At 34.1% G+C, this 26,270-nt stretch overlaps 1 protein-coding gene across 1 annotated transcript in view; it reads right to left on the bottom strand.

Annotated features, from left to right (window-relative positions):
• The window catches only part of alpha-Spec (alpha spectrin), a 509,808-nt gene that overhangs the window by 164,322 nt on the left and 319,216 nt on the right, over positions 1–26,270 (bottom strand). The window contains exons 33-35 of the mRNA XM_090406229.1: positions 24,126–24,288; positions 18,617–18,886; positions 8,256–8,569 (exon numbers count right to left, since the gene is read on the bottom strand). Of these exons, the coding sequence (XP_090262355.1) occupies positions 8,256–8,569; positions 18,617–18,886; positions 24,126–24,288 (747 nt within the window). The remainder of the gene's footprint in view (positions 1–8,255; positions 8,570–18,616; positions 18,887–24,125; positions 24,289–26,270) is intronic.

The raw sequence follows: 26,270 nt of genomic DNA, 5'->3' as shown, positions 1-26,270 counted from the left end.
AACAGGTCTTTCTGACCAAAGGGCTTCATCCATACCAAATGAGCTATGGAGACACTCTTCCTTTAGAGGTGTCTGGTGTCAGCAAAGTTATATGGACTTCCTCAGTCTGATTTCAAGAGACTGTCTTTGCATGCCTTGCAGGATGCTTATAATGTAAAGACCTTACCAGAGAAAGAATTCTCAATTCCTCAAATCTGGAATTGGATAGCACAGAATATTGTTGGGCCTTAGGCCTCTTCTGGTGATATATGTGGAATGCAGACTATTTTCACGACAAAGTTAGGAAAATAAAAATGAAATAAATAATTTACAGCATTTCATGAGTGAGATTCACATTTAAAAAAACTTGGAGGGGGGGGGGGGGGTAATATGAAATTTATGAAAGTAATGTATGGAATCATAAAAAGGTGTGGCTGATCACCTCTCTTGTCACTTCACATACATGCAACATGGACTAGTAATCAAATTGGCCTATTAATAAACTAGTGTTCTTATCAAAACTAGAGAGGAATCTAGTCTTCAATTCACCGTGCAATAAGTGATATCAAAGTAACAATTTTTATCACAATATATTTTCAGGTTTTGCTAATGGTTTTAAGGTATATTTTGCAAAATGTGAGCGCAACTTATTCATCTGTTGTGTCCATCTATATGCAACTTATTCCTGGACTCTATCAAATTTATTTAAATTTAATATTGGACTCATTACAAAATATACTGAGCCATCTCCATTTTTGTTTCAAACAGACCATTTATATATGCAAATGAGAAAACATTTCAAATTATAAAACGCAACTCTGCTCTGGCTAAATGAAATGAAATTAATTGGTTAATTAGGATGTACATTAATCATTACTGTAATAATGAATAATGTCACTATACAAGAATGGGAAAAACTATTATGAAATATACCATTTTATGATTGGAGGCGATCATTTCAGCCCTATTTGTTAGGTTTATGGTGATATGCAAAGGGATACCCAAAAATAACTGGAATCTGAACTTGGTGCATGCACATTTTCTAGTTATAGATTATGCCACTAGGCATCGTGAATGTGCAGTTTTCCATGCCAGTATGGCAAGTGGCATCATCCTGTGTGAACTGGTTCACTGTTCTGCTATTTTGTTAGTGCTTACAATCTTGTGATGGCTGACCACAAGGAACAGAGACTATGCAGGAAATTTTGTTTTTCTTTTGGGTAGACTGCACTGAAACTACTGTTATACTTCGGCAAGCCTTTAAGGATGATGCTTTAGGTAAAATTCAGGTCTACGAGTGGTCTGTCCATTTCAAAAATGGGAATATGTCAGTTGAAGACCAATCACAATCTCCGACCTTCAACAAGTAGAAATAAAAACATCAAAAAAGTTTGCCAGGCAATCAATGAACATCATTGAAAGACCACTGAGCAAGTTTCTGGAGAGATGAATTTCTCATGGATTTGTGAGAGCAAATTTTAACAGAAGATTTGCAAATGAAACGTGTCTACTAAATTTGTGTTTGCAGTTGTTCTCCACCCTCTCTACTCACCTGATCTCTCTCCATGTGATTTTTTTTTATTCTCACAGATAAGCAAAACAATGAAAGAGCAGCAATTCATTGATGTGGATGAAGTGAAGGAAAAGGCGCTGGAGGCCATAAACAGTATTCTAGTTGAACAGTTCCAGAACTGTTACTGGCAGAAGAAAAAACACTGGAACAAGTGCATTCACTCACATGGAGAGTACTTTGAAGGACACTAGAATATGGTATTATAAACTTTAATAAAATTTAAAAATAATAATAATTCCAATTATGTTTGGATACCCCCCCCTCTCTCCGTGTGTATGTGTATTCCATATTTGTAAATTTAAAATAACAATACTGTTGAACTTGAGAAAAAGTTATGCACATCTATTCAGTAGTAAATAAAAACAATGTCCTGGATCCTCTATATACAAGTTTAGCCAGTAATAACTAAGCCCTTTTGCTGGGAAGACCTGGATTCACTTCTTATTAGGACCTGAAAAACATTTATGAAGTTCTTTCTGTCAGAAAGCAAGCCCAATACATGCTTTTCAACCCTGTTCTAGGTAAGTTAGCTATTCTCATATGAAGGTGGCAGATAGTTTTCTTCCCAGCAGCTCAGGTTTTTCGTGTCTCTAAATAAATTGGCTGGAGAATATACACAATCAATAGACATAGCAGATTATTTAAATAAAATTAGCCTGTCATAATGTTGAATTCTTGTGAAGCCAAGTTTCTTAGATATGACAAACCATTTAAGCATAGCATATAACAGGAAGATGAGATAAATAATAGCACTTGTGGTATATTAGATTATAAAGACAATTTAAAAAAATCCATTGAACATCTCTTTTCTCTTCAAATGTAAATAAAATAGGTTTCACCAAACCTATTCTGTCTACTATACATCTGTATCTCATTTCCCTAATAAGTTATTAAACCTAAATGCTCCAAAATCTTAAAACATCCCCAAAATGTAAAGTGGTCTATAATCAGATGTTTCCTATTTTGGGATAGTACTTTTGCAGCAGTACTATCTTAACCTATTTCCATTCCTGTGGGACTTTTTAGAAACTTTTTTTGAAGATTCTGATTAAGCATCAAAGATACTGTTCTTTTGTACATCGCTAAAAATGCATAGTGATACTCCAAACTGACTGCTTTATTACTATTACTACAATTATTACGGGCGACTAAAGGAAGTCCTTAAACTCATCGAGGGAGGCCCTAAACATCATGTCCACAAAACTATTCGACATTCTCACAGTATCTATCATACCTTGCCTTGAACTCATTCACTGTCATAGCACCCACAACATACTCTGGCAGCTTATTCCACTCATTTACCATTCTAAAAGTAAAGAACCCAGCTCTAACACCCTTGCTAACCACACTCTTTCCCAGCTTCCATTGATGTCCCCTAGTTCTCCCACCACCAGTCCTGATCTCAATCATATCTCCCCTTCTCTGCCTATCAACCAATTTCTGCAACCCACAAATCCTCAACCTGTTCTCATAGGGTTCATTCCATAGACCTGCTATCATCTTGGTCACTCGCCTCTGGATCCTCCCCAACTTCTCCCCATCAAGAAGAAACCTAGGTGAACAAATCTGGGCACAGTAGTCGAGATGAGGTCTTATCAAGGCTTTGTACAGAAGAACAATAACTTGCTTGTCTCTGCTTGTCAAAGCATTTTTCAGCAACCAAGTTATTTGATGAGCTCATTTAGCCACTTTTGCAATGTGTCCCCTAAACTTCATCTCGCTATCCACCGACACTCCCAAGTCCCTGGCCTCATCAATCTACTGGAGCACAGTTCCACCAATGCAGTATACTGCTGCTAATCTTTTCATCCCAAAATGCATTACTTTACATTTTGTCACATTAAATTGACATCCATTCTCCTTAGCCCAGAACTCCGATCTATCCAAATCATCCTGCAAGATTTTGACATCTTCTGCATTCACTATTGCCCTACCCAACTTTGCATCATCAGTGAACAAATGAACTGTTCCTCTTAGATCCTTCCCTATACCATTAATGAACAAATTAAACAGCAGTGGTCCAAGAACAGAACCCTGCGAAACACTTTACTTGTGATTAGTACTTTAGTCTTATAATTAATCTTTAAGTTGTATTGTGTGAAAATTCTTTCCATCTTTGTCCCAGTAGATTTCAGTTTTTCCTCATTATTAGCAATAACTGCTATATCATCAGCAAATCGTAGCCAATTAATTTCAGTTCCATATATCTTAATTCCAGTTTCTATTAGTTCTGTTCATTTATTTATTGCTTCTTCAATTAATAAATGTAGAGATTAAATAGTATTGGAGAAAGAGAACACCCTTTTCTTACACCTTTGCATATCCTGACTTTTTTTAGTTTTGCTGTTGGTTGTTTCTGTTTGGACTTTTTGGAGCTGGTAGAGATTAAATATGAGTCTTTTTGTCTCACTCCAATCTACCTTTATTGTTTTTAAGATTTGAAACATATAGTTCCAATCAAGACTATCGATATCTTTCTCCAGGTCAAGAAAAACTATTGGAGTATTTTTATTCATCTCAAGTCTTCTTTTAGTAATTTTTGCATGTAATTAAATTATTTTTCTGTAATTAAATTATATAAAAACAGTAAAAAAGTTCCCAATACAAAAAGGCATCTGGCAAGGTGACACCATATCTCCCAAATTATTTACAGCTGCACTAGAGAAAGTCTTTAGAAGCCTTGATTGGGAAACAAAAGGTATAAACATAAATGGAGAAAGGCTGCATCATCTGAAATTTGCAGATGATGTTGTCCTAATAGCAGATAATCTTGAAGATCTGGAAGAAAGGCTAATCAGCTAAATGAAGTCTCCAAAGTAATTGGATTAAAAATGATGATGTTGTCCTAATAGCAGATAATCTTGAAGATCTGGAAGAAAGGCTAATCAGCTAAATGAAGTCTCCAAAGTAATTGGATTAAAAATAAATAGAGAAAAAACAAAAATAATGATGAATAAATAATGATCTAGAATTGCATCTCTCTCTCTTGCTTCCTGAACCCAAATTGGTTATTGCTGATATATTCTTTAGCATCATTTAGCATCAAACAGCTGACTAAACTCTTTAATAAATGTCTAAAACAAGAAAAATTTCAAAAAATTGGAACAGTTCACTTCTAATATTAATTTTTAAAAAGGGCAATAAGGAAGAAATTAAAAACTACAGACCTATAAGCCTACTCCCCACCATATATAAAGTATTCACAAAAATTATAAATAATAGAATAAAATCTAAACTAGAGGGAATCCAATCCTGTGAAAACAAACTGGATTTAGAAAGAATTACAATACTTTGGACCATATTCACACATTAAGACAGCTCATTGAAAAATCAATTGAATACATTAAACCCTTATGTCTGGCCTACATAGACTACGAAAAAGCACTTGATTCAGTTAAAACATCTGCAACACTAAAAGATCTTGAAACACAGGGAACTGAGAAACCATATATTGAAACACTAAAACATATTTATAATAATGCAACTTCTGTAATTAAATTATATAAAAACAGTAAAAAAGTTCCCAATACAAAAAGGCATCTGGCAAGGTGACACCATATCTCCCAAATTATTTACAGCTGCACTAGAGAAAGTCTTTAGAAGCCTTGATTGGGAAACAAAAGGTATAAACATAAATGGAGAAAGGCTGCATCATCTGAAATTTGCAGATGATGTTGTCCTAATAGCAGATAATCTTGAAGATCTGGAAGAAAGGCTAATCAGCTAAATGAAGTCTCCAAAGTAATTGGATTAAAAATAAATAGAGAAAAAACAAAAATAATGATGAATAAATACATAAACCATAGAACTGTCAAAGTTGAAAACCATGAAATAGAACAAGTTACTTCATATGTATATTTGGGCCAATTGTTATCCTTTGAGGATTGCCAAAGAAAAGAGATTGAACGAAGAATTCACCTCGAATGGATGGCTTATGGGAAAATGAGAGACATATTCAGAAGTGACATCCCTATGAGTCTAAAAAATGAAAGCTTTCGACCAGTGCATACTTCCTGTCCTAACATATGGAGGAGAAACATGGACTTTAACAGAAGCCCTAAACAAAAAGCTGAGAACAATACAACATCGCATGGAGAGAAGTATGCTAAAATAACATTAAGAGATAGGAAGACAAATACCTAGATAAGGTCTCAAACAGATGTCATGGATATTGTAAAATACATTAAACAGGCTAAGTGGAGATGGGCTGGCCATATTGCTAGATGCAGTGATGAGAGATGGATTAGAAAAACAATAGAGCAGAGTGGAGACCAATGGCTGGAGCAAGACAAAGAGGAAGACTGACAAGAAGGTGGAGGGATGAACTGGAACAAATTGCAAGAGTGAGATGGATGGGAGAGGCAGAAAACCGAGTGGTCTGGAAAATTATGGGGGGAGATCTTTGTCTAGCAGTGGACAGTACCAAAAATTTGAAGATCATTTGTTAATCTTTTTGTATAACTTTTTGTAAGATTTTTGAAGCATGTGATAGTCACAGACCATCTTTTGGATTCTACTCCTGAATAAACTACTCTCTGATATCTCTCCACCAACCACCCACCTATCCATCTCACCAACCCTATATCCATTCCCATATGTTGCAGTTTACGGATTAGAATTCAATGTGGTATCCTGTCAAAGGCCTTAGCCAGTTACTGAGGCATGATCTACCCTTCACAAAACCATGCTGTCCCCCGTACAGTATCTCATTTTCATCAATCCATTCCTGTATTTTTTCCTAGACTACTTTCTCCAAGACCTTGATAACGACTCCTGATATGCTGATCAGTCGGTAATTTGCAACAGTAGTCTTGGATCCTCCTTTATGCAGTGGAACTATTTTCCCCTCTTTCCACGCCTTTGGGACTAAACCAGACCGAAGACTCAGATTAAGCAGCATGGTCAAGGGCACTGATAATTCTTTAGCCACTTCACGTAAGACCTGTGCCGGTATACCATCCCATCCCACAGATGTATTCACATTAAGGTTCTGTAATAGACTATTCACCTCCACTTCATTCATCACAATTCCTGTATAAACTAATGGTTCCTTCATTCTTTCAGCCACCTGGATGATATACTCTTTCAAAGTGCTCACTCAGTAATTCCACTATATCGACTGATTCAGTGACCTCCTTACCATCGGCATTCCTTAAAATCATTCTGTCGTGTACAGTTTTTTTTTTGCTTGCAGCATATTTAAAGAACTGTTTGGGATTCTCTTTAGCTTGCATAGCTAGTTTCCTTTCATAATCCGCTTTTGCTTTTCTTACCACACTCTTTACCCTTCTGGCCTGCACTTTATAAAGTTTGTGTGCCAGGTCACCTTTCTCTTTAAATTCCCTCCACAGTTGTTTCTTTTTTTGCAGCTCAAGCTTAATAGTGTTCCATTTAACCCCTACTTGTTTTACTATTCGGACCCTAGGTATACAATCAGCCATAACATCCTGTAAATGCTCCTTGACCACTTCGCATGCTCTATCGACATCCAGCCATTGCAGCTTTACATGCCATGCCATTGAACCAAACAATCTCCTAAGCTTGTCATACTTGCCAGCACGGTAATTCCACATGTCTTAATCGAAAATTCCACACCTTTAGCCACCTCCCAGGTGATGACCTTATGATCACTCTCACCAATAGGTGGCAACATGGTTATATTCATTACAGTCAAATTCTCAGCTGCTATTACCAGGTCAAGCACTCTCAAACCCCCTAGTATTTTCTATTACATGCTGTCTCAGATAGTTATGCCTTAATAATTGAATAAAATCCAGTTCCTTCCTCACATGTGTCCTCTCCTCCTTCCAATCAACATCCTCCATTGATGTTCCCTAGTTCTTCCACCACCGTCCTAATCTCAAAAATATCCTCTGAATTAATCCTATAGAAACCCTTCAGCAATTTGAATGTCTCAATCATATCTCCCCTTTTCCATCAACTTCCCTTATTTAACTTTTACCCCATCCACTTCCTTCTATCTTTTCTCTCATCTTGGAGATAGTGGATTATTATTCTTGAAAATGATTTACATAACAAATTTCTTCACCTTCTTCCATAGTCACTATTCCAAGGATTTTAGTGTAACATGCCTATTTACATGCTATATAAACAAAAACAGAAAAATATTAAAATTAACATTATAAATCTAAATAGATTAATATCAAATATTTTCCAATGATTTTCATATGTCTTGAAGAGCACACTCAATGCAAATAATTTAAGCACATTTTTTTAAATATCTAATAGAAGAATGTTCTTTCTGATAGAAAAAAAGAAAAATTAAAATTTGTGTCAACCAGTAAAGAAATATAATTATTTTCTATTTTAAACAACCAGAAACACCAACAAAAGACCAACTTTGCAAGCAATACCTAATCATCATAACTCGGGTGTGATAATCAGTCACTCTGGTTGATAGATCTTGATTTTTCTGAATAAATATTTCTTCAAAATATTTATCCAGATATTCAGAGAAATGAGTATGACCAACTTCTCTAGAATTGAGTTGTATAATCCCAAAATTATAATTCCGACCTTGCATCAATATTTTATTAATCATAACTAAAAGCATTTTAGTCAGAATTAGTAAAGATGCCTGTTAATCATGACTAAAAATATTTATTGGAAATACTTGAAAGACTTTATGTAAATACTTATTTGATATTTAGCATGCTTTTTTAATACCAAATATGCAACTCACTTTATCCATGATTCTTCATCAGCAATATCCCTGAAAAACTGATGGAGGGTATTAGCTTCATTTAAACGAGTTCTTCGATATGATGCCAAAGTTTTTACTCTTTCATAACGTTCATTAATGGAGGTTCTCCTTTCCTGTATAGTTGCAGTATCAAATTGCCCTGAATCAACAAGACTGTCTGCTAATCCATTCATGTCTTTAATGCGATCTTCATGTGCAGTGATATCTGCTTCTACTAACTGATGCTTTTTAATCAAATTTTGGACTGAAGCTAAATCTTTCCCCGAGTCTTCAGATTTTAGAAGAGACTCCACCTATAATTATAATGCATAAAAAAATTTTTAAAAGAAAATGTTTAAAAAAAATTAATCAGTAATGGCAAATTAACTGATTTTGCATGCTCAACAATAAGGGTAAACTTTTCATCAAAACATCAAAAATACTCATGATAAATTTTCCAGTGGTGAGGAACTTTTTTTCCATAAGAATGGAATAAAAAAATAATGAATACTATTAAATGCTGTGCATGTCATCATGAATATTATAGTCTATTCATGGTCTATCATATTCATGCAATATTTCTCACTATTCTAAGATTCATATGCATGATACATTAATTTTGGTTTTAAAATATTTAAAAAATCATTTTAAATGTTTTTCAATTGAATCACTTATAAATATTAATGCTTTTAATTTTTTTTTTTTTTTTTTTTGGAAATGGTATGTTTATTTAATAATTTCATTTTATTTTTCATAGGCTTCACTAAGACTACTGGCTGCTCACTAGCATTCCACTGCCATCCCAATCTTAATAAGAGTGACTGGATGTGTCCATTTCAAAAATTTAGAAATTATGTTAAAATGGTCACACTAAAGCAATATTATTATTTCATATGAACTCTTAAGAGTATGTTCTCCAGCACAAGTAACAGCGAATGAAACAAGTGACTGTTAATTTTACAACAGCATTCACTCATGAAAATTATTATTGAGCAGTTATATACAAAAAACATATACAATTCTCAAAATTCTGTAAGTTCATAGACATTTATAAACAGCAACTATCATTACTATTTTGTTAACATTCCATGTATATTTGTCAGAATGAATAAACTTAACACAGTATGTAACTGATATGTCTCTTTTGTGAAGGACACACAGAACATGTTTTTCTTTTCCTTTTAGAGAGTACGCTGATATCTCAAGATGAGCTTTAAATGTTTACAATTTCTTCAATCATCACATCAAATCCTTAAAGAATATGTTTCATTTATTTATTGTACAGCTGCTAATGGATTTTATATACATAAATTTGTCTTATAGTCTGCTCACAATGACTGTGACATCATCATGCTGTGTGTAGCTTCAGGGTCAGCATACTGTTTCCAGTCAAATAACTGAATGGAATAATAATGTATTCATCAGCTTGAAGTACTAGTAAATACTAAGGGAGACCAATACAAAGAGTAGAAAGATAAAATCAAGAAACTTATTGTGATTAATTACTTGCAAATCTAAGTTCTGCATTATCTTAATATGTGCAAGGCAGTGGGTGGGATGGGTGGAAGGGGAAGAAGACTGTATTACACAATAACTAAATGGCACATGAAGGCAGTAGGAGTTTCAATTAACAAATTCTCTCAAAAATGCTATAAATCAGGAGGTGGGGTATTGCTGATGATAGCTGAAAAATTGCAATCAACAAAATTAGAAGTTAAAGAGGATATTAGATCTGAGGGAGATGGTTCATCTGAAGCTGTCTGGTGTAAGATAGAGGCAAATAGGACAAAATATGTTGTTGGGTGCTGCTATAGACCAGGGGGTCACAAGAAGATATAGATGCCATTTATCAGCAGATTAACACAATAAGTGTAGGGCAAACAACTATGGGAGACTAATTATGGGGACATCAATTGGAGGGAGGAAAGGGATCATGGCAAGATGGAAGTGGAAGTTATACAGTTGTTAAGGGATAATTACATGAAATCAGCATGTTAAAGAGGGGACAAGGGATTTCAGGGCATTGGATCTGGGGAGAGTGATTATGCAGTATTGTTCTGGGAAGTTGCCAAACATGTGGAATTCTCTGTAAAGAATGGATTTATGTTGAACTATATGGTTGGTGATTATGAGAGACTCAGGAGTCATCTTGGAGCAGTGCCACAGCTTGAGAGGCTACAAGGAAAGAATGTCAGTAGTGCATGGCAAGTGGTTAGAGATTGCATGAGAGTAGCAGTATCAGACTGCATATCCAAAGTCAGGATGATAAACCAAGTTGAAATTAAATGCATGAGTAAGGTTATAAAGCAAGAGATGAAAAAAAATAAATAAATAAATAAAACATTGTGGAGAAAATATAAAGAAAAAAGTTATCAGCATGCAGGTGAGCAGTACAAAGTGCAAGCAAAAGAAGGATGACTAGTATGGCGCTAGTCTCTCATAGTCTGACGCTAAATCAGACTATGAGAGTGAATTAGCCTAACATGCCAAAGTAAACCCAGAAGAGTTTTTTTTTTTTTTTTATTATGTAGCAAGTAAGGTGAAAAATAACTATGGTAGAATGACTTTAAACAATGCTCATGGTAGGAAGGTCAGTGAACCAAAAGAAACAGTTGAGTTGCTGAGTAATCATTTTGCAAAGGTGTATCATTCAGGTGGTGATTTTACAGTTGCTGATGTTACAGATGTTACAAAGATGCATGTCAACATTGAGGTAGATGAACAGAAGGTGTTCAGCATATTAAAAAATATGAATGTGGACACAGCAGTGGCACTGGATGGCACATCAACCCATGTGCTATATAAATGTGCAAGATAATTGGCATTGCCTCTGAGAAAATTGTTCAATCTAAGTCTCATCTCTGGCATGGTTCCAAGGGAGTGGAAAGAGGATAAGATAGTACCATTACATAAAGGTGGCCCCAAAACAGAGGTAGCAAACTACAGGCCAATTAATATATCAAGAGTGACTGTTCAAGTATTGGAAAAGTTAATGAAAGGTAAAACATAACAGTGGGTGGATAAGGATGTGATACTTTATAGTGGACAGCATGGCTTTGTAAAGGGTAGGTCCTGTCTTAGTAACTTATTCACATTTTATAATAAAATGATGGCAGAATTGGATAATGGTAATGGCTACACCATGATAGTGCTCAACCTTGCCAAGGCATTTGACATACACATGGAAAACTATTACAAAAACTGGAGAAGGGAATAGATATGAGGCTAGTAGCACGGATAGGGGATGGCTGACAGACAGACAGACACCAGAGAGTAGTATATGGTGGAGTCAGTGGTGTGTTGGTAAATTTTTAACAACTGGCTCGCTTTATGAAAAATCTGATTCTTCACAAAGTTCTATTGTATCTTCAGATGTCTTTGTTTCTGCTTCTTCAATTTTGTCCTTTTAATGTTTAAGAAGTTTCGTTCTATTTCAATTTTTCAACTAACGGCTATCCACTTTTTCGACCGCAAAACTCTAACCCTGATTAAAATTATTTTAATTATTAAAAAAAAAGAAAAAAACTGAAATAAAAACATATATTAAAGAAAATTTTCCTATATTACCTACAACTTACCTATTATCAAATGAAATACTGAACAAAAAATATGTAACACTAATATTACCACTCATAGTCGATTAAATGACCAGAGACTGTAGCCGTCGTGACGAATTTTTGTATTTATTGATAGTGCAACAATGTTGCATTTCCAAGAATTTAATGTTGTAAATTCTTGGAAATTCGCCAAAAAATAAGGCATTATTGTTTATTCAAATACCCAGTTCGGGAGTTTTGATAATGTGTTTGAGTTTTAACGAATATAGACATTGTTTAGTAAATAAAATCATTTCCAAATTCCCGTTCGTAAATTGAGTTTGTGTTTTGTGAATTTTCCTTTATGCATTTATTTTTGATAATAATAATAATAATATATGTAAGTGTTTATTATACAATTTCAAAATATTTACAAGTATATACTACCATTCATCATCTATCCTTTCATAAAGAATTTTTATAACCGGCCCGCCCGACTTAAAAACATTAACTGGCTCGTTAAATTTGAAAAATTTTAACAACCGGCTCGCACGAGCTGGTCCCAACACACCACTGGGTGGAGTGGAGTGTAGGAGAATGATGGTGACTATTGGAGTACCTCAGGATTCAGTACTAGGGCCACTACTCAACAGTTGATAAAGGTGATGCAGATATCCTGCAGGATGATTTAAATAAATTGCCATTGTATGCAAAGGATAATGACTGTCAATTTAATGTTGCAAAATGTAACTGAATGTAGTCCTTAAGTTCCAAAACCTTATCACAAAGTATGAAAAATCACAGGCACAATGCACTTCATGCCTTAGATGAAACACATTGGAGATAATCTATTCTTGACAGAAGGCAAAAAGTTTGAATCTGTCAATGGTTTGTATTAAGCTTGTAACTGATATTTCCAAAATATTTTGAAAATTAATTTTAATACTCCTTAACATATCAGACAGAAACCCATCATCAGATGGATCTGAAGCATATTTTGAACACATCTGGAGAAGTGCATAATTATATAACTTTTTGAATATTATGGAGCGTAACAATTTGCAACATGGTGCATATGATTATGTCCACCTTCTTTGAGAACAATTTCAGAGCAGCAGATAGTGCAAGCACTGTGCAAAGAATTTTAATTTATATTTGAATGAGATGGTAATGAGTCACAATGGATAAAGCTCTGCAAACGTGGCTTATTAAACAATGAAAATATCAAATAATCACTAACTCTTTAAATATGGACTGAATAAATAAGAAGTAACCAAGACTGGAAGAACAGATCACATAACATTATAAAAGGAATGAGCCAAAAAACAAAACAAGAAGAGCAATTATTAAAATAAACATGAAAGCATTGTTATACGTAAGTTCTGAAAGATGAAAGGAGTTCTTCAACAAACTCTATAAAGGAAAATATCTAGATAACAACAAAGTAATAGAAGATGAAAAAAGGCTTGATGGAAGAAATTAGCCCAGCCATATTAAAAGATGAATTTGAATGGGTACTAAATGATTCAACAATTATCAACACCTGGTGCCTAGCAAGGCACCAGGTGTTGATAACATTTCTTCAGAATCAATAAAATATTCAGGAAACATAACTAAGTCCTATCTATTCAAGATTATAAGAGATATATATGAAACTGGAATCATTCCCAAAGACTTTATACAATGTTCTGTCATTCTCATACCTAAAGTAAATAATGCAGAGAAGTGTAAAAATCATCAAATAATAATATCACATGCTTCAAAAATCTTACAAAAAGTTATACAAAAAGATTAACAAATGATCTTCAAATTTTTGGTACTGACCACTGCTAGACGAAGATCTCCCCCCCATAATTTTCCAGACCACTCGGTTTTCTGCCTCTCCCATCCATCTCACTCTTGCAATTTGTTCCAGTTCATCCCTCCACTTTCTTGTCAGTCTTCCTCTATGTCTTGCTCCAGCCATTGGTCTCCACTCTGCTCTATTGTTTTTCTAATCCATCTCTCGTCACTGCATCTAGCAATATGGCCAGCCCATCTCCACTTAGCCTGTTTAATGTATTTTACAATATCCATGACACCTGTTTGAGATCTTATCTAGGTATTTGTCTTCCTATCTCTTAATGTTATTTTAGCATACTTCTCTCCATGCGATGTTGTATTGTTCTCAGTTTTTTGTTTAGGGCTTCTGTTAAAGTCCATGTTTCTCCTCCATATGTTAGGACAGGAAGTATGCACTGGTCGAAAGCTTTCATTTTTTAGACTCATAGGGATGTCACTTCTGAATATGTCTCTCATTTTCCCATAAGCCATCCATTCGAGGTGAATTCTTCGTTCAATCTCTTTTCTTTGGCAATCCTCAAAGGATAACAATTGGCCCAAATATACATATGAAGTAACTTGTTCTATTTCATGGTTTTCAACTTTGACAGTTCTATGGTTTATGTATTTATTCATCATTATTTTTGTTTTTTCTCTATTTATTTTTAATCCAATTACTTTGGAGACTTCATTTAGCTGATTAGCCTTTCTTCCAGATCTTCAAGATTATCTGCTATTAGGACAACATCATCTGCAAATTTCAGATGATGCAGCCTTTCTCCATTTATGTTTATACCTTTTGTTTCCCAATCAAGGCTTCTAAAGACTTTCTCTAGTGCAGCTGTAAATAATTTGGGAGATATGGTGTCACCTTGCCAGATGCCTTTTTGTATTGGGAACTTTTTTACTGTTTTTATATAATTTAATTACAGAAGTTGCATTATTATAAATATGTTTTAGTGTTTCAATATATGGTTTCTCAGTTCCCTGTGTTTCAAGATCTTTTAGTGTTGCAGATGTTTTAACTGAATCAAGTGCTTTTTCGTAGTCTATGTAGGCCAGACATAAGGGTTTAATGTATTCAATTGATTTTTCAATGAGCTGTCTTAATGTGTGAATATGGTCCAAAGTATTGTAATTCTTTCTAAATCCAGTTTGTTTTCACAGGATTGGATTCCCTCTAGTTTAGATTTTATTCTATTATTTATAATTTTTGTGAATACTTTATATATGGTGGGGAGTAGGCTTATAGGTCTGTAGTTTTTAATTTCTTCCTTATTGCCCTTTTTAAAAATTAATATTAGAAGTGAACTGTTCCAATTTTTTGAAATTTTTCTTGTTTTAGACATTTATTAAAGAGTTTAGTCAGCTGTTTGATGCTAAATGATGCTAAAGAATATATCAGCAATAACCAATTTGGGTTCAGGAAGCAAGAGAGAGAGAGATGCAATTCTAGATCATGCAAAAATTACTAAAAGAAGACTTGAGATGAATAAAAATACTCCAATAGTTTTTCTTGACCTGGAGAAAGATATCGATAGTCTTGATTGGAACTATATGTTTCAAATCTTAAAAACAATAAAGGTAGATTGGAGTGAGACAAAAAGACTCATATTTAATCTCTACCAGCTCCAAAAAGTCCAAACAGAAACAACCAACAGCAAAACTAAAAAAAGTCAGGATATGCAAAGGTGTAAGAAAAGGGTGTTCTCTTTCTCCAATACTATTTAATCTCTACATTTATTAATTGAAGAAGCAATAAATAAATGAACAGAACTAATAGAAACTGGAATTAAGATAAATGGAACTGAAATTAATTGGCTACGATTTGCTGATGATATAGCAGTTATTGCTAATAATGAGGAAAAACTGAAATCTACTGGGACAAAGATGGAAAGAATTTTCACACAATACAACTTAAAGATTAATTATAAGACTAAAGTACTAATCACAAGTAAGGTGAACCCCATAAAAATAAACATGGACATGAATAACAACCCAATACAATAGGTAGCTTCCTTTAAATATCTTGGGTGTCTCATTGTGGAAGATGGAAGCCAATCAGATATCAAAGCAAAAATAATCTTGGCCAAAAAGGCATTCTAAAATACAAGAAACATGTTTATTAGTAAAGGAACTCAGCATTCAGCTAAAAAAGAGACTGGTGAAAACATATATATGGAGCATAGCATTACATAGGTGTGACTTGATCAAAAAGTTAGACACATTTGAACTTTGATGCTGAAGAAGGATGATGAGAATTAGTTGGATAGAAAGAAGACTAATGAAGAAGTTCTAAACATGGCTCAAGAAGAGCAGTCACTAATGAACCACAACAATAAAAGAAAAAATCTAAACGGAAACCACCTGGGGAATGGAGAACTGCTAATAGAAATAATGGAGGGAACTGTAGAACAGAAGAAGCCAAGAGTCAGACCAAGAATTTTTTATATAAACAACTTAACGATAATAACTGGAGCTATAAGCTATGAAAAAATAAAATGGAAAGCACAGGATAGGATATTATGGCATACTACTACCATTAACCAATCTTCGGACTGATGCATTCAAGAAGAATCATTCTGGAGCATGATATTTTGGATTATGTCTACTTTCTTTAAAATAATATTTCAGAGGAACAACTCTGTGCAGGTAATTTTAACCACTCCAAATTCTTAAGAAGAATGGGGGTGACAAATCACAGTGAATTTCTGAACACAAGGACTACATCCGGTTTCACAAGTACAGCCATTCTGGTCTTGCAGACCATGCTCTGGATACACGCCACAGAATACGGTGAAAGAAAGCTACAGTAATACACTGTAGCAAATACAAATTCGAAAGATATTTATGGAATCAGCCTCAGCCCTAAGAAACTCTCCAAACCTCAACAAATTTGGTTGTATGCGACTGCCCCAAATTTGGGAGGCATACATCAGCAGACCTTCAGCCCAACGGCCAAGAACACCTACTTAGCCTGCTAGAGGGCACCATCAGGACTTCTAGGAGAACAATAGCTTCATCTCTTCATTCTCAGTTACTGTGTTGTAGTTCCTGCGTGCACGTTCCTTTTGAAAATGGCAATGTGACGTTGCTGAAATATCGGAAATATTTATTAAAGTGTAGTTTAATTTATATTCATATCTACGTTGTTCAATTCCTTAAATGATTTAGTAATGCATAACCAACGTATAAGCCTGTCTACGAGAATCACAGTGAATATAGTTCAGTGAAAATGGGTTTGTGATACAGTGAAATGTAAAAATACATAACGTAAAAATATAAGAAATGTAAAAATAATCTTCCTATTCTGTCTATAATGTGAACTTAATTTTCAAGTGGAGACTATTAATTTGTGATGCTACCAGATAATTCCACTCTCTCTCTCTCTCTCTAGCATAGGCCTGGGCCGAAGCTAATATACTGTTCTGTTTGTTCATTTCAACATAAATGTTTGTCTAACTTTACACTGTTGATGTATTCTGATACCAGATATTTGTACTAAGTTAAATTTATTAGTAAGTAATCCTTTCATCATGGTTTCATGTTTATTATATTTCTCAGCATGTTCTATCCATGTCTCGGTTAAAATGCATGAATAACTTGGATGAATCCAGCTTTTCTGACCTCATGTGGATAAACCATCAGTCAAATGCAAGATTCTGGGCTCTATTTTAAAAATATATACTCTATATCCCAAGTAATAATTCAAATTTTATTAAATGTGCTTCACTGTACTTTAGTTTTCAAATGTATCATTTTTAATTTTTGTATTAATTTCTTTCTGATTTTATTCTACATATTTAATTTCCATCAAAAGAAATGCAATCAAGTCATATCACAAATGTCTATGGATACTTTGAATGTGAAATGGTATTATCCTAAACAGACTGTAAATCTCCATAAAACTTCATCATAACACTGAAATTCTTCTGAATTTCAGAAGTCATTAACAAACCATCATTAACACCTTCCAATAGTATATTATTGTAATCTTACCATCTGTGTGTGTGTGGGGGGGGGGAATACCACATGGCTATTCAGCTTCATCTCATCAGAATTGCTTGTTATTCAATAATAATAAAAGCCCCACACCCAGTTATTTCCTTTATAGTTTTTTTAGTATATATGCATCATTTAATAAATAAAATGTGTTATATATAGTTCATAATTTTCTTGATAAATAATATTATTACTAATTATAATTATAGTTCTGTTATATTCTAATGAAGATGATTTAGGTATAATTAAACAGTTATAACAAATTTGGAAATGGTGAAATTTTTAACATAATTTTAATTTCATTTTTAATTAATGATGCAGAAGTTAAAAACTTAATACTAATTAAAAACTTGGGATGGATGCTCATTGCACTGGTATTAATCACTTTACCAGATTCAATAATTCTTCAGTAAATCAGTAAAATCAATAAGTAAAGCAATCCTAAATACACTTCAGTATTTTATTTTACAGGATCATTGATTTTTCATTGTCGATTTCGGCAGAGTTCATATGCTACAGCTTAGTTCTGCATTGTCACTCAACACGACTCGCCTGCTTTCAGTTTTATTTCTAAACAGAAATATCTTGTGATATAAAACTACGAACATAATCGTGACTGACTAAATCAGTCTACAAAACTGTGGAACCTAAAATGAATGAATGAGTCACTGGCACTTTCATAAGGACTATCTGTTCATTACTGAAACATAGCAACTGAAATCAGAGTCACAACAATGGCACAAACTAGAAATTAAAACTAAAATGTGTATTCCAGGACACTGAAAGTCCCGGAAATCTGAGACTTTCAGTGTCCTGGATACGCATTCAGGGACCACCCCAGGTAAACTGGGATGAAAGGCCACCTAATTACAGGATACTTATGTGTGCTGCCATGGCAAATGATCAGATGAATACAAATTTCCTAGAACAATGGTAAATTAATCAGAACAACAAAATATCAAATAAAACTAAAAATATAAAAGAATCTCTGCAAGTACTAACCTCTCCAAGCCAAAAGTCGATATCTTTGACAGCTGCATTAAATGTCCTCTGTTTATTTACTTCCTTCAATTTCATACTTTTTTCATGTGTTTTTTGGGTAAGGTATTCCCATTGATCAGCAATTGAGACCAATCGTGCTTGCACTGCTTCCTCTGAACCAGCACACTGATGTTTATCAATCAGATTCTGGCCCATGGCCAATACACTTTGAATCCGATCAGCATTGGCAGCAAGCTCTGCTTCAAAAGCCTGATGTTTCTGATGCTTACTCTATCAAAGATATAATGAAAAACAGAAATTATGATCAAAAATAAATTGTAGTACAACATATGCAAAAATGAAATTAAAAATTATACTTCTTTATCTTCATTATTTTGTAGAGATTTTATTTCACAAAATATTGTTATAAATTAAATAGACAACACTTGATGCTAACAAGTAATACATTATGCATGCTATGTTTAACGTGTATTTTTGTGCTTGTTTAACATGCTAAAAAAACATTAAAGAATGAGAAAAATCTTAAGAAAAGAAAGAAGTATAATATTCAATTCTGGGTGTTCAATCAATAAATGGAATATCAGATATTCCATTCATTACATACATACACAAAATGCATCAATAAACTTTTCATAAGAAGCTATTTCATTTCTAAATTGCAACATGGACTATGATCAATGCTTAACTCATTTCTTTATAACTATTTATTTATTCATTCATTTAATTCAAATGATGAAATATTGAAACAAAAGTGATAAAAATCTTTGGTGAATATTCTCCATCAAGTGAAGAAAGTTATCTATTACCTAAAGGCATTCCCAAACATCCATATCACAGTGAGGTTCAAACCCATAACCTCTCTTTTTTTTTTGTTTTTTTTCCTCCATTTAATATGTTCTGCAAGAAAGTGAACAGACTTTCAGTAAGATTTCCTTGCCTCATTTTATGGGCTTTATTTGCTGCTCTCTTAATTCTGATGATTATACTGACCTCTGATTATCTATTCTCTGAAAATTGATTACATAAAGTCTAATCACCCAAACAGTGAGATAATCTTCCTTAGAGATTTCAACATCCACAATTTCAATTAGTTTCCTTTCCACAACCTTACAGAAAAACTGAATTGTGTGCCTTCAGTAATGATCTAACACAAATTGTTACTCTACTTAGCAGAATATCACATAATTCTCGTCATTCTTCCAGTTCTCATCATTGTTTTTGAACCAGATTTTCCTTCAAATACACAGCAAATTAGTTCCTCATAGCAAACATGAACAACATCTTGACCTTGGATTTCTAAGCCTCTTTTCCAAGGTCTGATTATCATTTCTACTTTCCAATCCAAGCATTTGCACTGATCTAATAAACAAAATTATTCTTGTGGTGATAAGTACCTTTATTCCTCATTCCGCTCAAAATTCCTGATCCTTATCCAAGCTTTAGTTTTTTTCAACGAGCATGCCAAACTGACACTAGATAAAAAATGTAGCATACATTCAATGCTGTAAGCTAAAGCTTTCAGCCTTTTCCTCAGCTTACACTACAGCTGTAACAACTGAAAATCAGCAAATCTAAAGCTGACTCTGTAAGAGACAAATGCATGTGCCTTCTACTCAAACAGTAGTTGAACCTTTTGGTCCCATGCCAAAGCTGGTGGGCAAAACTTCTACCCTATTAAGTTTCCATCTTCCTCTCTATCTCACTGATGGAACAATGACAACATGTCCTAGAGATCAGGAAGCCCTCTTAGTATTAGTCTTCTCCTCCAACTCTTGTTTACACAAATGAGGCAAATCTCCTCCTACTATTCCATAAACAACCCTCAGTATACCTCCTCTGATCTTTCAACAGAAGGACATCAGAAAAATATTCAATAGCCTTGATAGTAATAAGTCCTGCAGCCCAAATGTTATAACTCCAGGTGTACTAAGAGCTCATGCTCAAGAATTAACATCCACCTTGTATCACTTTACAAGATGTTCTCATCTGGCATCTAATCAACAGCATGAAAGCAAGTTTTATCTGACCTATCCCTTAAAAAAAAGAGACAGAAGGCAGCCACCAAATTACTATCCTATTGTCATCTCCGTACTCTCTAAATCATGAAGGTCATCAACTCATGCTTGAGAATTAACATCCATCTGGTATCACTTTACAAGATGTTCTGTTCATCTAATCAACAGCATGAAAGCAAGCTTTTATCTGGCCTATCCCTTAAAAAAAAAAAAAAAAAGAGAGAGAGACAGAAGGCAGCCATCAAATTACTATCATCTCCGTACTCTCTAAATCATGAAGGTCACCAACTCATGCTTGAGAATTAACATCCATCTGGTATCACTTTACAAGATGTTCTGTTCATCTAATCAAAAGCATGAAAGCAAGCTTTTATCTGGCCTATCCCTTAAAAAAAAAAAAAAAAAAAAAAGGAGAGGGACAGAAGTCAGGCATCAAATTACCATCCTATTGTCATCTCCATACTCTCTAAATCATGAAGGTCACCAACAACCAGCTTCTTCACTATCTACAGACCCATCAGTTTATTAGTGACCACGAATATGAATTCTGCCATTCTTGTTCTACAGTGAATCTCCTTGATAACCTTACCAATCTCTGGACATAGGTAAGAGAAAAATTTGGAGAATTCCACATACTTAATCTTCATATTTTCAAGGCTTTTTATTTATTCTGGAAACACAGCCTTCTTTCCAAGCTATTATCTTATAGTTTTTCCCAGCCTTTATGAGCAGACTGCCATATTCCTCTCTGGTTGTTCATCGCATGTAGTGGTGGATAGTTCTCTCTTATATGATTTTCCCATCAATGCTGGAGTAGTTCAAGGCTCTTTGCTTTCACCTATATCCTTTCTCCTCTATATCAATGATCTTCTCTCACTACATCAAGTCTTATTTACAGCTCTGCTGTTGACAAGTACACTTTATTCCTCTTTGTCATCCAAAAAAAAAACCTGTAGTACCCTAATGACTCCAGCTTGACTTAATGCTACCAAAATACAATCCTACCTTATTTCCTGGAAGAAAGCCCATGCCTCACTCTCCCTCACTAATAACACTCTACTCACTAACCAATATCAGTTTCCTCTTCTTAGGCTGACTTCACATCTAGACTATCCTGACATCACATCACACGGTCACTTCCCTTCAGCCTCAAAAACAATAATAATAATAATAATAAAAATAAAAAAAAGCTTGATATTCTTTTTTTTAATTCTAAACATGACTTACTTCTTACTTCTCACATCTAGTGAGAAGTATTTTAAGTCATTTGCTTAACAGATGACACTTCCCTCACTGAGTCTTTCCGCCCACTTTACCCATAGATTATTTGATTCTGCATTGTCTTTCGATACATAAATGCTGCTCCAGTGAACTGGCTGTTCCTCCACTTCTCTCTAATCATGCATGAATATAGGCAGCTTCTGATAAACATCCTTATACATTTAGCTTCATCCTCACCAAACCAATTTTTCATACTCTTTAAACTGTATTCTTTAGATTCTGACCGCATCACTCCTACTCAACTCCACTGTCTTCTTAAAAGTAAATATGAAATTCAGAGTTGAAACCTCCACATTAATTGCCACCAGCTAAATCAAAAACATTGGTACATAGTATATAGAACTGAACCTAATTGTAACACTTGCGGAATCTTTCAAGACTCCTCAAGTACCTGACTGTTAGTTTCCTAAAACACTAAGGTGTTTTATTCCTACTGACACCTGTCAGGCAGCATGTTGGAGAGGGCAATGCCGAGGGCCTGTTTTATTTTACATTATTACTAGTTTCCAATCATCTATTTCTTCTAAGAGATATTTTGATTTATGGCAAAACTAAGGCTATGAAACATATTATGTCTGTTAATTGCATGTCTTCCTCTGACTGGTTTGAAAGAGGAAAAATCCAATTTCCTTTAAAAATAATTATTGTTTGTGAGATCATACATTTTAGTCCTCTAATGCAATAATACTAACTGCACTGATATTGCGTACATCTTATTTTCCTCTCTAAGGCTTTTTCCTGTCATCTTGGCATCAAATGACTGTTATGCTACCCTTTCCTCTCTCACTTCTTCATTCTGTTTAAATGACCATGCCATCTTAGATCAGCTTTAATTACACACTTATGAATTATAATGTCAAGTTTCTTTCTAACATCTTCATATTATATAATTCTGACATTGAATGTCATCATTAGTTCTTGACATATATATCCTAGATTTTATCATTTTAACATTTTTATATGAGGATATATATATTATATTATATTATACTAGGATATATATTAGATTTATTAGATATAGATTGACATTTATTAGATAGATTTTGACATATATATATCCTAAGAGATTTTCAAATAATGGAGAGAGAGAGAGAGATGCTATATGAATGCTGTAATAAGAAGGGTGTGAGCAGATGAGTGACAAGATTTTTTTGTATGGAGATTGATTTGTGAGTACAATTTATTGCCTGAGAATGTGTCGAAGGCAAAAACAGTAAAAGAATTTAAGACACAGTTTGATGAGCTCATGTGTGTAATAGTGACAACCTTCCATGATGAGTATCTCTATGGAGGCCAAATTATGATAATGATAACAATGTGATCTATATAGGTATTGTTATATTAGCAACAGTGAGGACGGCACTTGACTTAGACCTGATTTTACATCAAATGATTTTCCTGTATATGCTTAAGTCTAACTGCTGACATTGCAATATTAAGTATGGCCATACTTGACTTAAATATGGCTAAATATATTAGCCTGTATAATGTTCACAATTAACACACACACACACACACACACACACACACACACACACACACACACACACACACACTTGTAACATTTGGAAAAGCATTTCTCTCAGCATCTTATCATATGTCTTTTCAGATCTATAAAAGTTAAATACAGATATTTGTTATATTCCAATGATTTCTTGACTGTCTTAATATAAAAGTTTGGTCTCTATAGTTCCCGGTTTAGCTTGAATTCTGCTTTCTTTTGTTTCTTTCTTCTTTTTTTTTTTTAAAGATTAGAGGTCAAAGACAGAATAAAGTGAGGAAGGCATCTGACCAATCAGAGGGCCAGTAGTCAACCTGAGAACAACTTCAAGCCAAGTATCTCCTGTGACAAATAACCAGCTAAAGTCCTTAGAATTACTTAGAAATACATCATTTCTATCTCCAATCTTACCAATCGCAAATGATATATAATATTAACTATCTCGTCCTCTTGTATTAAGTTATTAAGTAGATCTTGCCTCTCAAGCAGCACTTCATCCTCTAATCAAACAAGGTTCATATATACACCCACAAAATACTTATTAATTCTTCTCATAGCATATCTATCCGATCGCCTCAAAAATTATTACTGTAGAACTGATTTTATTTAATGGGACTTTATCCAAAATATATTTTCAATATATGATGATGATAACATCAAATTAAATGTTTAATAAATGAAACGAAATAAGCATTCATATTCTTTAATTTACCTGAATATTAGCAGGATCTTTATATGATTCATCCATTGCCATCTGAAGTTTTTCAGCAATCCAATTTTCAATTTCATCAGCATCCCGGCTAAACTGCTGAAGTGTTTGAGATTCTCCAAGTTTAGAACGCTTCTCTATCAAGGCTTCTTTCAAATGATGCCATCTATGAATTACAAAGTATTATGCCTTATTATTATTATTATACATCAGTAAATACTAGCAGATATGAAAACTTCATTTTTTATAATCTCAAACTCATTTGCATAAAACTTTTCAAGATTACAACAAAAAACTACAGAACCCTAAACAGAGGCAGTAGAGCATTTTCAATATGACTCAATGCTGACAGTCAAAAATCTCCAAATTCAGAAAACTTTATTATTGTTATTAATATTACTGATTAATTATTGTCATAATTAACTGTAATTGTATATGTAATTGTAATTATTATTATTATTAATAAAGGCATCTCCACGGAATCCAGCTGAACTACAAAGCAAGAAATTATGACCACCTCAGCAGTATGCTAGGTTCTGCACCATGGTATCAGTTCTTTGGATGGGAAGGATATTGACAGTGTATGGAAAGTGTTTAAAAAATGCTTAAAATGAGGAAATATCAAAATAGAGTTTGAAGAATAAATAGAGTAGGCACGAAATGGATGTGTAATCTAATTAAGCAAGAGATTTGTAAGAACAAGATGATGTGGAAGGAATACCATGTGGTGTGCATAAAGATGATATCAGTTATGAGAGTTATAAGCAGCAGGCCAGAGGAGTCACAAGTATTGTATGGAAGGCTTAAGACTGAGTATAAAAAGAAACTGGTTATACAAGAATGAATCTGAAAGAATAACTCTACTAAATGCAGATTGTATGTGGGTGACTGATGCAGAAGTGATTGTTCAACTAATGAGTAGCCATTTTTCTAAAAGTTATTGCAATAGAATATGCAATATTGAACTCACCGCTACCTCTTCACTGTATGAGGAAACTCATGTGGATGAGGAGGAAGTACAAAGAGCACACAAACTGAATAAGAATTCTGTAATAGGAACTGATAGGATATCAGCATGGATGCTAAAAAAATGTTAAGCTGAATTGGCTTTTCCATTAACCAGGCTATACAATTTCAGTCTCAGAACAGGGAAGATTCTGCAGGAGTGGAAAGAATGTATGGTAATCCCATTGCACAAGGGTAGTGCAAAGACCAATGTATCCAACTATTGACCAACCAGTATCTCAGGAGTGGTGGTTTAGAAAAAGTTGGTTAGGACTCACATCCAGAAATGGGTTGACAGAGAATCTCTACTTTACAATAAACAGCATAGGTTTACTAAGGGAAGATCATGTTTTAGCAACTTGCTCACATTCTATAATAATGTTATCGCTGAATTAGACAAGGGGAATGGATAAACCATGATACTTCTGGGTTTTGCTTTTGACAGAATACAGCATGGAAAACTGTTGCAGAAATTGGACAATATGGGATTGGATTATAAACTATTGGCATGGAAAAGAGGATGGCTGACTGACAGATATCAAAAAAGTCATGTATGGGGGAAGGGTGAATCTGCAGGATTCAAGGTAACCAGTGGTGTGCCTCAAAGATCAGGTCCTTGTTCCACTGTACCTCAAACATCAGTCCTTGGTTCAATCTGTACATTAATGACATTGAGACGAATTTGACAGGCCAGTAAATACTAGCAGATATGAAAACTTCATTTTTATAATCTCCAATTCATTTGCATAAAACTTTTCAAAATTACAATTAAAAAACTACAGAACCCTAAACAGAGGCAGTAGAGAATTTTCAGTATGACTCAATATCAGCAAACAGCTGTATCTCATTGACATACAACTATTTGCTGATGATGCAGAGTAATCAGGAATGCAGCTAATATGCAATACTTGCAGAATGATTTGACTGGAATGATTAAAATTGTGCATGTGAAAATGGCTGCCAGTTCAATGTTGGACTGACAGCCAATTCAGGTCATGCACTTTGGTGTGATTAGATATCCAATGTCATATTATACTGGTGGGATTATGCTAGAAGAAACTGATCAGGCTAGGGATCTTGGAGTTTTAGTAGACAGGAAGTTGAAGTTCAAGGATCATATGGTAAAAATTGTAAATACAACTC

Source organism: Typopeltis vanoorti, chromosome 16, assembly GCF_054136105.1.
Source record: "Typopeltis vanoorti isolate ZY-2024b chromosome 16, IOZ_Tvanoo_1.0, whole genome shotgun sequence".
Lineage (NCBI taxonomy): Eukaryota > Metazoa > Arthropoda > Arachnida > Uropygi > Thelyphonidae > Typopeltis > Typopeltis vanoorti.
Note: the sequence above shows the minus strand (reverse complement) of the source record. Positions and strands in the feature narration are given on the sequence as shown.